The sequence below is a fragment of the Podarcis filfolensis genome (genome assembly GCF_964270895.1).
Source record: "Podarcis filfolensis genome assembly, chromosome: 1".
NCBI classification, from domain to species: domain Eukaryota; kingdom Metazoa; phylum Chordata; class Lepidosauria; order Squamata; family Lacertidae; genus Podarcis; species Podarcis filfolensis.
The window spans coordinates 43,979,694-43,991,793 of NC_139604.1; the positions used below are offsets into that span (position 1 = coordinate 43,979,694).

Genomic DNA, 12,100 nt, shown 5'->3' on the forward strand with positions numbered 1-12,100 from the left:
GTACAATTCCTAAAATGGGTACACCACGTTTTAATATGATGTTAATTAGCAAACAAGACCATAAAGGGAGGGCTTCAGTCTTTTGTCATGTGATGGTGATGATTTCCCTCTCGCAATGGGAGGGAGCCATTTTGTGACTCTGCCCCTGGTACACCCAAAATTCAACCTTTGGGCCAGCAGGCACAAATGGGGAACTCTTTCCCATGTGATATTCTTCCAGGGGCCACAGATTTGCAAGATAAATAAACATGCAAAAGACAAGAAAATGTACATTAACTTCAAGCATTTCAGTAGTGATTGAAAGAACTACTTAAGCAAGAAAAGAAGAATACTAGTTAAGTAAAGGTACCTTGATCTAACATACCAGAAAAATAGAATCACACAACAGTAACAGCAAGATAGAAAATGGTCAGAATTCCTATTGCTTATTTGGGGGACATGCTACCGATTATGAATTAGAATCAACAATTTGTGTATTAAATTGATTATGTTGTGAATTGTGATTCATAAGAGGAATGGTGCAATGTTTTATGAAATGATTTAAAAAAGAAGAAGAAATGGAATGAAAGATTTCGTGCCATTCTGGAAGTTTTTGTTTTGAACTGGGGCTGCATTCAGGCTGTTCTTCCTATAAAAGCCATACTGAACTTCCTTACCTCTACAATAAATGGGGAGGCTTGGAGCCAGGATCATGAAGTAACCTCTGCTTTAAGTGATAGAGGCCAAAACATTTAACAGGATGCATAGGGCAAATCCAAGAGTGCTAGTTCACTTTTTAAAAAAAAAGCTCTTGTGATGGGAAAATCGACAAACTTACAACAGTGAATAATACAAGAGCAAATATCAACATTTTTATTATAAGATTATGGACTCCACTTCTCTTGATATGGTTTGCAGTTAGGCCAAAAAAAATGAGTGATTTGCCTCAACCTTGCCAATGACTGGCGGCGGACTGTGTGGAGGAAAATACTGTGTTAGGTCATTGTGATGATGCACACAATGTGGTTTGTGGCGTTCTAGCTTCAGCGAGAAGCAGCAATAAGACAAACGCCCACTCTGAAATGGTTTGTGATTGAAACAAACAACATTCCTATGACAAGTTCAAATATTTGACAAATTGAGCATTTTTATAACTTTTAATAAATTTACATGCGAGGCAAGATTAGAACTAATTTTAAGGAGAGTCACAGTAGCAGAAATCACATGATAATACAGGCATTTGAAATATGACAAAACCAAAATTAGTTAAAGACACAATGGTATAACCTGGCAGCAGAAGAAAGCTAACAATTTTGCGAGTGGCAGCTATTGGGCTGAATATAAAGAGAGATATTTAAAGACTGCTCTGAACACCTTTTAAGCATCTTCCTAGGCCTAGTGCTGTCTGCCCCCAATGATCTACCTTGAGTTAGCTAAGCACTTGTCTAATTTTGTCCTAGCAGCTGAAAATAATAGCAAGGGATATTGGCTGCTAAGAAGAAGCAACAAATGTTTGTGCGTTACTTTGAAGTCCAGCAAGTTTATTATGGCAAAAGGTGTGAAGCATTGACTAAGGTGGCAGTATGTATGCCCATACAGATGCAGAGAGAACTGTAAACAGGGATGTGAATTGGCAGTTCAGTCTGACAACTCCATTATAGTTCATGTGTACACCATATAAAACAATATTGCTAAGAACAAAAGCCACACCTGTAGTGTGAAAGGGCACCATACTCTATGCATACCCAAACATACAGAATCAAAACTTCTTAGAGCCACCACTGGAAGCTGCTAAAAAGCCACAACTTGAGAAGTGTTTTCTTTCCTCTTCTTGATAGCAATGCCCTTCAGCTTTATTTGCCTATTGACACGAGAGTTCAAGTATCTACAAGCAGAGATGGTTGCTTCTCATGTAGTCTGTATAAAATGTATATTGGCACTTGGACGTACACATTACTAGAAATGTACTCTCTTCCTTGTTTGCACTCTTATGATTTCTCACAGGAGGCTGAACTGTTTTCTAAAGCCTCAAATGTAAGAATCATCCATTGCCCTTTAAAAATGTCCCATTCTCTTAAGATTAGGCCTTTGTTTGATGTGCAGATAATTTTCATACTGTGAAGCGCCTCACCTGCTGATTTTCAGTATCAAATTGCTGCCAAAAACACAGAAGTAACCCCAGGCTGGGTATTTTTTCTGGTCAGTTGGCAACATTACTCAGCAGTCTATCCCTGATATATCAAAGGACCTTTCTTTTCTCATTTAATTCCCTGCTAACCAGCAAGCAACGAGAGGGGATAAGGAGCTTTCAGAGGAAACTCTTGCAGTGAATACATACAGGCCTTTTCGTTTTAAGAAAAAGCTCGTTGCTAAAAATGTCTCCAGAAATAGGTACATTCTTGCCTGTTAAGTACCTGAGAAAAATGATTTGCCACTGTGCATAGGTAGTGCAGGCTGCTGATCTGAACGGCATAGACAAGTCACTGCAAATAGGCACAACAATCTGAAAAAGTGGATGGGAGGCACAGTGGTGACATTCAGAATTTCCTGAGAACTAGCAAAGATAGTACATTACAAAGCTCCACTTGGCTGCTTTGTAACTTCTGCTGCTACTGCACCAGCCCACTAACAAAAGCTATTTCTTAAGCATCTTTTTTGGGGGGGGAGCAAACACATCTCCAACTCTATAGAGAGCAGCAGGGAAAGGGACTGGACAGAAGATGCAATTGTAAAGGGCACTGAGCAAAGATGAGGTTCTCTGCCCTGCTGCAACTGCCATCCCTGGGAGCAACAGTCAATGGGGCTTGTATCCATGTGCAATGCGCAGTTCCACCCAAACTGAGTAGAACATTGAGGAATGTATTTATAGGGAAAGGCAGACATCGGAGATCACCCTTGCTTATATTTTACTCATTGCCTTTATGAGATGGCAGCACACATGGTTCTAATATATTACCCACCCTATTTTAATTTCAGCATTTTCTGTTCAAGTCAGTTCTACCTACACTAAAGTTACCAAGTTGTACAAACCCTGCCTGACTTCACGCACACTTTCAAAACGCGTGTCACAAGCTTTACTAGATACCAGTCAAAATTATTTGAGTCTTTGGAAGGCATAGCTAAACTAATTAGTCGGAAATTTCAAAAACTAGTAATTTCTAAAAAGAATTTTCAGATTATCGGGGGGGGGGCAGCACAATGGGTCTTCGGCTGCAAAAGCAACTTATCTTCTGAAGGTAATAAGATATTCTGGATAAGCCTGAGAATCATAAAATATGACAAACATTGTTGGTTTAGCCATGTTATCAGTCACACTGTCGTAAATTTCAACGCCTCCAATGCTTTTTGGTGGTGGAGTAATCAGTCCGTGTTTTCCGGTGCAATAATCCCCAGTAAGAACCCGAGCAAGATACATATATTTGCTACCATTGGCGTCTGGTGTGGAATATGTATCACCTGCAGAATAGCTTGCATGGACAGCAAAATAGGTCCCATTTCCAATCGCTGCAGCTGAGGCCAAAAAAAGAAACATCTCAGAAAATATTAACGTCTTAGAAAACTAATGCAAAGCATTACAACCATATTTAATCTGCAAAGCTATCTGATACACTAGACAAGCAGCTAACTCTATTAAATAAATGAAAACACACACACTCTAACACCTTCCTATTCAGACAGCCTTTGAAAACTAAGGTGCTGATCACTGGTCTGTGCTCTGAGGGCATTCTGTGTTTTAATTTCTGGTTTTATATGTGTTCTGATGTATTTTCACTATTGTCTTTTAACTAGTTTAATTCTATTTTATAATGATGTTTTTAAATATTGTTAAGTCACCTTGAATCACAACTTGGGAGAAAGGTGGGATATGAATATGTTATATTATTACTATTACTGTTACTACTTTTATTTTATTATATTATTACTTTTGTCTATTATTACTATTATTACAAGTTCCTGCTTTTGAAGGCAAAAATTTAGGTACATTAACCATTTTTATCCTTAAATAGAAAAATGTCTTGTATAAAAACACATCAACTGGAAGAGGGATTTACTTCGTTTTTTACATTTATATCTCACTTTTCCTCCATCTGAGAACCAAGATGGCATACATGTTACCCACAGTTCCCACATGGGCACATGTTTTGTTTCTTTATACAATGTGTTCCTTTCCAATACTTCAGCTAACATCTCCTTTTGTTTTTATTTTAAGGCAGAATTCTCCACTGAATCTCTCAAAGGTGTTCCAACTGAAGTCTCTCCACCTCTTTTGCTTCCCTGTATCGTTACTGAGCTAATGACCCAGAATCAGGCCCTGCACCACTGTAGCAGCAATGGGAATTCCCACCCCATCATTGACTCTCAGAAATAATATTTTGTATATAGTCTAAGTATCCTGTTTGCACTTACAATGGTATGAAAGTCTTATTCAAAATAGCAAGACTAATTTCTGAAAAGACATTAAAAGGTATTTGGCTATAAGAAAGCAAGGTTTTTCAAACCTAGAAACCTGTGGCTGTCCAGATGTTGTTGGACTACAACTCCCATTATTACTGACCTGGCTATATTGGCTGAGTCTAATGGGAACAGGAATCCAACAACTTGATGGGGGCAATACACAGGTTCCCCACTCTGATATAGAAGGGATCATTCACTACAGTGGTACCTCTGGTTACGTACTTAATTCGTTCTGGATGTCCGTTCTTAACCTGAAGCTGTTCTTAACCTGAAGCACCACTTTAGCTAATGGGGCCTCCTCCTGCTGCCACGCCGCCGGAACACGATTTCTGTTCTCATCCTGAAGCAAAGTTCTTAACCTGAAGCACTATTTCTGGGTTAGCAGAGTCTGTAACCTGAAGCGTATGTAGCCTGAAGCATATGGAACCCGAGGTACCACTTTACTGAATCGTAGGTATTTCTTTATCTGCTTTTTAGAGCGGTTTGCAAATCACACTCGCTATCACATTCCTTTATAAAGTTACCTAATTTCAGATTGACTTACCGTTCTTTCCAGCATAACTGCGATTAAATCCAGTGTGGTTAATGGGGGTCACCGTGGAAGCAGGAGTCCCATGGAACAGAATCTGTTCATTTTTGTTATTGCTGTTCTTCTTATCCATATCCTGCTTTTTGAGTTGGTAGGATTTCCAAAGGTAAGGATTCTGAACCCTCTCAATCTACAAAAATTGCAAAGAAGAGATTAAGAAAAAGAAAAGGACAGTATCTGGTTGTAAAAACAGATTATAGGTCTCGTTGGAACATTAAAAGGGCACAACTACACACTATGTCAACATGCACATACAGTGGTACGTCGGGTTAAGTTCTTAACCTGAAGCTGTTCTTAACCTGAAGCACCACTTTAGCTAATGGGGCCTCCTGCTGCCGCCACGCTGCCGGAGCACGATTTCTGTTCTCATCCTGAAGCAAAGTTCTTAACCTGAGGTACTATTTCTGGGTTAGTGGAGTCTGTAACCTGAAGCGTATGTTACCTTAAGCGTATGTAACCCGAGGTACCACTGTATTCCAAACCCCATGCTTGATTAACATAAAGGGGTGGCATTTACAGGGAAACAGCAACAGAAGGGAACAAGAAAGTAAAAGACCCCTGGACGGTTAAGTCCAGTCAAAGGCGACTATGGGATTGTGGCACTCATCTCGCTTCAAGCCGAAGGAGCTGGCGTTTGTCCACAGATAGTTTTCCGTGTCATGTGGCCAACCGGACACGGTGATGGAAGCCAGAGTGCACGGAAACACCATTTACCTTCCTGCCGCAATGGTACCTATTTATCTACACATTGGTGTGCTTTCAAAATGCTAGGTAGGCAGAAGCTGGGACTGAGCAACGGGAGCTCACCCCGTCGCATGGATTTGAACCGCTGACCTTCTGATCAGCAAGCCCAAGATCAGCGGTTTAGCCCACAGTGCCACCCGCTCCCTACCACTACTCCCCACTACCAACCTTCTTCACCAAGCAGGCCTGTCATGATCCAAGTGTTACAGAGGAAAATCAGTAGGTGGGGAATGCTTAAGAAACACACCTGCTGCTTCTCCCTGAAAGAGGTCCCATTATTCAGCAAACACAAGGCTGAGAAGCCTGGTTTGCAAGCTTAACCCATCACTAAGCTCAGTAGCTTGATTTTATGTGAACGGAAATAATGCTCCTATTCCCAGCTTCAGAGACAATGTGGAGGGCAAATGACAGTTATTCCATATAACTGAATGTAAATTGTAGCTGGAGGAAAGGGGATATCCTAACTATGACAGCTTTTACGCATGCACACTCTTCAGTTGCATGGACATATTATGTGTCTGGATATTACACGAGGATCTGACAACGTTGTACAGCATTTCGATACAACTCAGTGATGCATGCTTGTAAGGGGAACATGCTCCCCAAGCTTGTTGCCTCTAACATACCGCACCTTTTCTATTTTGTTTGCAGGGCAGCTACTCCGGAATTTCTTTTCAACTTCTTTGTATTCTGCTGTTGCAGGTTGCAGCAAAACCATCTTGACACGATGTCCCTTCATATCTTCCCATTGTGTAGGGACAGGTACTGACGGTCCGCCTGCAAAGGGTGAGCACATTTGGATTTTTGTGTGCTGAAGGAGCCATCCGCTCTGGTCCCTCCCCTCCCCTTCCCTTGGGTCAACACCCTTCAACCCCATCCTGAGAGGCAAAAAGAGTGAAAACATGAACGCACAAACTTTTTTCCAAGTGATCTAAGTAAAAGTTGGACCCGGTAAAATTAATCTGAAGCTTAGAAAATACAAACAGTTGAAAGAGGAAATAGGAAAGAGTGGTACTCTTGCAACATCCTCCTTCTGCTCTATGGATTTTTCAAAGGAGAAAATAAGTAAATGCCCTCACCACTGTATGTCCAAGGGAACAGTGAGAATGAGGGCTGAGAGGCCTTGGAGGTGCCGAGGGAAGACTTTATGGGTACAGCCTCAATCCACTGGCGACCCGACATTGACATTACAAATTAAAGATGTGCATAAGTACAGTGGTACCTCGGGTTAAGTACTTAATTCGTTCCGGAGATCCATTCTTAACCTGAAGCACCACTTTAGCTAATGGGGCCTCCTGCTGCCGCTGCGCCGCCGGAGCACGATTTCTGTTCTCATCCTGAAGCAAAGTTCTTAACCTGAAGCACTATTTCTGGGTTAGCGGAGTCTGTAACCTGAAGCATCTGTAACCTGAAGCGTATGGAACCAGAGGGACCGCTGTAGAGAGGTTTGTTTTGTTTTAAGCTCTGGAGTTTGGGAATTTGGGCTATGAAGGCATCTACTGTTTCATGCCATCAACTGCCACCACATCCCTTCCAGCACCCAGGAATAAGCTGATTCTTGCTGTTACTTCCTGAGGGAGATATTTTAGTGAGGTCACATTCACCATCCGAGTAGTAGGGAACCTCAAGCCTAGTGACCAAATGCCACTCCATGCCCTCAGAACTATCCCCAGGCCACACCCTCTCCTTCCAGGCCACACCCCTCACTGACCCCGCTTCCCATTCCAAATGTTTTTGCTAGGATAGAAAGTGGTCCTTAAGCTCTGATAACGCCTCTTGACTCTCTGGAGGGAGGATAGGGAGGAATAGGTGAGTGAGTGCAGAAACTAGCCCACTGGACAGAGGTAAAAGTTACATACATTTGTTGCTTTGCCCACTCTTGCTTTTGGTGATGCTAAACCAGCATGTGGCCCCCAGAAGGGAAAACAATCTTTGAGGTGAAAAAGTTCCCCATCCCTGCACTATTGGGAATCCAACACACCCAAAAGGAATACAGGCACTAACCTAGGCCTTGATTAGTTAAGCCCCTCATTACCTTCCTCCTTTACAATGCGCTTAATGTTTACAGTTTTTCCTTGGCCATCCACAGCACACATTTTTCTGGTGTCTGCTGTGTAGCTCCTTCCGAGAATTTGGACATTAGTGCTTTTCTTACTCATTCTAGCATCTTCCAAATGAAGATTGCTTAATTTGTCAAAAGGCGCAAAATCATTCCCTTTTGTGGAATATTGCCACTCAACCAAATTATGAGCAAGTTCTGCCTTGGATTGCTCTTCTCGGTCACGTTTAATTTTCTTGACCAGGTCATCAATTTGTGAGTAGGCTTCCAGTACATCACGAGGAATGCCCGATACGAGAATGGAAGGTGGAGATTGCTTTCTTTCCAGGTGAATGGCAATATGCAGTCTTTTCTGGAGGTTGTTCAGTTCCTTAATTTCTTCATCACCAAACAAATCTATTGATTCATCAGAGATAAGCTTTTCTGTCTGTTCCCGAAGAATCATTTTCCTTAACCAGGACTCGGCCTTCTGAACATTTTCTTTGCTTTCACCACAGACTTCAAACACGGCAACCTCCACCTTGGTTTCCACAACCAACTGACGTTTCTTTCCAGGGGGTTTTTTCTTACCAGAGATAAAATCTGCAGAGAAAGAGACGTTCTGTTAAATATGCCAAACAAATATTACAAGACATCGTGCCAGGAATATGAAGGATATAACCCTCTGCACTTACCTTTAATTTTAGAAAACACTGATTTAGAGGTGGGTAATGCAGCACCTTCTTTCTTTTTCATAGAGGCATAAAAAGCATTCTGCATATGCGGCTGGAAAATAACTATTTTGATCATTTGCAAATACTGCAGTGGTACTTTGCCCACAAAGTCAGCAACAGCACCAATCATGTCATCAGCTGCATCTGCTGGGTTCTTCCCTGCCTGGCCTGTATCCAACACAACAGAGAAGAATAAATGTATTATGCACAAAATGGAGAGGGGCTGCTCATCTCACAAAAGAAAACACAAACAGGTGTTAGTGTAAGTGTCTGCACTTTCATTTTAAAATATAGAAGATCCCATTTCCTTCCACCAGGTCAACATGGCTGACAAGCAATAATCAGCTGAGCAAAGGAGTGAACCCCATAGCTCCTTCCTTCCCCCGCATCTGATGTTAAAAAAGAGCACCTTAATGAGGCGAAACAAATGCCCATCACAAGTTCCATATGGCCAGCAGACAGGTTAGACCACTAGCCTCCCTGCTCTCCCCACAGAAAACATTATTCCAAATTACTGTACTTTTCCGTGTATAAGATGCCCCCATGTATAAGATGCTCCCTATTTTGGGGGACAGAAATTTCAGCAAATTTCACCACTACCCATTCATGCAGCAACCAATAACACGCATAATAGTTGTTGACAGCTGCGGCAGCAACAAATCAAACGTCCACCCTATGCACTACCAAGGTATAAGACGACCCCCACTTTTTACCATGATTTTTAAGGAAATAAACCTAGTCTTATACACGGAAAAGTATGGTAACCAGAATGCAAGTGTGCAAGCCCTTATGGCTGCAGCAACCCTCTGTGCAGCTCTGCCATTTCTGGAACGAGGAGGTGGGAAAGCACAGCAGAAAAGCAATGGTGCCAGACAGAATGAAAGGAAAAGGAATGATGTCGCCACCTAGTCCTCCCTACACAAGGCTCCCGTGCCTTGGACAGCAGCAATATGAGGCAGAAATTCAAAATGTGAAGTTGTTTCCACCAGTGCATTTCCATGCTACGAAAAGGTTTTAACGCTGAAGTTCTGCCTGTCGTACAGTTCTTGGAGGGCACAGGAACAAAGCGTGGGTGGGGTGAAGTTGGCAGCCCTAATTTATTTATTGTATTGTATTTTATTTTTAATTGTAATCTTCTATGTTTAAGAGACTACGGTGTTTTTCCATTAATTATGCTGCTTTAAATGTGGACCTTTGTTGTCATCAGTTATTTGTTATTTTGATATTCTGTTGATATTTCAAGATCCCAGCATTGCCTGCATGATCGAGCAATATTGAACATGTGGCTGTTGGTGGATATGAACTGTGCAGGTGATCCTTAAGGTATCCTGCACCCAAGTTGGTTAAAGTTTTGTGAATTAATGCAAGAACCTTGAACCTGGCCTGGCAGTATATGGGTAGCCAGCCCACTAGCATTGCCTTTGAAATCTATTCCAGGAACTCAAATGCCTTAACGACAGTGACCTATTAATAGGTGAAACTTTCCACTAGAATTCTGCCCTTCGCTCCTTAAATGAAACCTTATTTGCAAACCTGTTCCAATTGCAGGGAAGGCAACAGATGTATACTTCTTTGCTTCACATTCATGGAGCACTATGGAGATCTGATTTTTGGTATCAGAATTGGGAGCAAGGTGGATTATTTTCTTACAGACCAGATTGCCTGCTTGCGTGGTTATAAATCCATTGTGAGACTGTGAGCCTAAAAAAAAGAAAGAAAAAAGGATGACAACCTGGATATTCATACTTAATCAACACAAGTCTAAACTCCCAGTAGTTGTTCATTGTCAGTGAATGACATATTGCAGAATGAAATGCCTTTGGCATAGATTACAAATATTAGCAGGTCGAAAGAGATGGTCTGCAGGTGGCCAGCACCAACTAGGAATCTCTTTCTGGCAACTGTCTGCCCTTCATTGTCTCAAGCAAAGAGAGTTTTCTCTGCACATTGCCCATATTTTGGGGGGTCCCGTTGCATGCTGGGTAGATACCTCCAATACATTTTCTGGCTATGTGCACAGAGGACATACATTTCATTTTGTACTAGGCTCACTCACATTCAGTGCCAGGAGTTAGGAAAGGTCAGAAGCTGCCAAAGAGAGATCAGAAGCAGTCCACAGCAAAATACAAAGTGTGAGATTGAGCCTGTCCACCCCACCCACCTGCCACAAAGTCAGTTGGAATTTGTGTACCACTGGGTTTGGGAGTCACTTAGAAGCTGCTTCCAAGTGTCTCCAAAGCCACACAGAAACTGAGAGGTTGCTTCCCAACCCCACCAAATCCTTTGTGCATGCTAAGAGAACTTGTGGAAGGGAAAGGCAATGACCGCAAATAACATTGGCTACCAAGGTCGATCAAAACGTATGGTGTATGGTGGGCCCTGTGTTATTACAGACATCTCTTAGCATTTGATTGACTTCAGGTTTTCTAGCCAAAAGAAGAGTATGCCAAGAGATCCCTGGCAAATCTGCTGAAAATTGCCTAAGTCACCAGACTTTTGAAAATGGCTATCCATGGCCTGCCACAAAATAGCAGAAAACTAGGATCCAAAAGCATTGCATGCATAGATAAAACTTACTTTTCATTAAAAGCTATGCCCTACAGCACAAAGATTTGGTAATAGATCACTCTATTGTGTATCAAGATTACTTTCCTCCTAGATGGTTTTTTTCAGCTGCATGCTATTGCACACTGGTTTATGTTTTTGAAAGAGAAGAGAAGGAAGAGAAGAGAAGAGAAACAAGTGTATAACATCCAGAGCTTTGTGTAAAAAGGACATGGGATGCCCCATCCAGATCATATTTAGGGAATTGAGAATGGTTATCCCTGATGCATAAGGTACACTTTCTCCTCTGTCAGCAGATGCCCCCCAAAAGGCAGACCAACTCAAGTGTGGATACAATCATACACACTGCATCCCTCCCCATTATACTTTTTAAGTGTTATGCAGTAGGCAACAGTATTCTGTTTCTCGTGCTAGCATGCAACATCCTTCTAGTTGGGAATGTGCCAATGCACATCTTGTGATAACTAGAATCTTCCCAGCACCGAGAAACTACAGATTACAACTGCATATTATACAGCATAACGATTCATCTAGCCCCAGTAACCCCACTCCCTATAATAGCTGATTAGGAAACAATCGAATCTACAATGAGCCATGAGCAGTTCCTCTCTATGAAAGAACTTTAAATATTATCTAACTGAATCGGACCGTTTGTTGTGTCATACCATGTAGCGCACACTCTGCTACAACTTGAGGTCCACCACCTTCCAAAATTGCTTTGGAGACACCTTCAAAAATCAGAGGGAGACAGTTTATTACTGTAGGTAATAAAAGCTATTCAAAACTCAGCTCACTTTTGCAAGCAACACCAACATATGCTTAAAATTACATCTCTATAACTTACATGTCAAACTTGTCAAACAGAAATCACATTAGACATTGCATTATAGGTATACTATAGTTTTAACCAGTGTAGTATAGTGACGCTAGATAAAATCCATCTTCTGATCTCATTTTACAGCTATCTGAGTGGATGTCACAAACATACACACATGT

General features: G+C 41.6%; 1 protein-coding gene across 1 annotated transcript in view; it reads right to left on the reverse strand.

Moving 5' to 3' along the window:
• Positions 1 to 1,122: 1,122 nt before the first annotated feature.
• Positions 1,123 to 12,100, reverse strand: part of PARP14 (poly(ADP-ribose) polymerase family member 14) — a 51,332-nt gene continuing 40,354 nt past the window's right edge. Inside the window, exons 29-35 of the mRNA XM_083581404.1 lie at positions 11,770 to 11,832; positions 10,073 to 10,240; positions 8,501 to 8,707; positions 7,803 to 8,408; positions 6,399 to 6,544; positions 4,979 to 5,153; positions 1,123 to 3,489 (exon numbers count right to left, since the gene is read on the reverse strand). Coding sequence (XP_083437530.1) covers positions 3,203 to 3,489; positions 4,979 to 5,153; positions 6,399 to 6,544; positions 7,803 to 8,408; positions 8,501 to 8,707; positions 10,073 to 10,240; positions 11,770 to 11,832 — 1,652 coding nt within the window. The 3' untranslated portion in view covers positions 1,123 to 3,202. The remainder of the gene's footprint in view (positions 3,490 to 4,978; positions 5,154 to 6,398; positions 6,545 to 7,802; positions 8,409 to 8,500; positions 8,708 to 10,072; positions 10,241 to 11,769; positions 11,833 to 12,100) is intronic.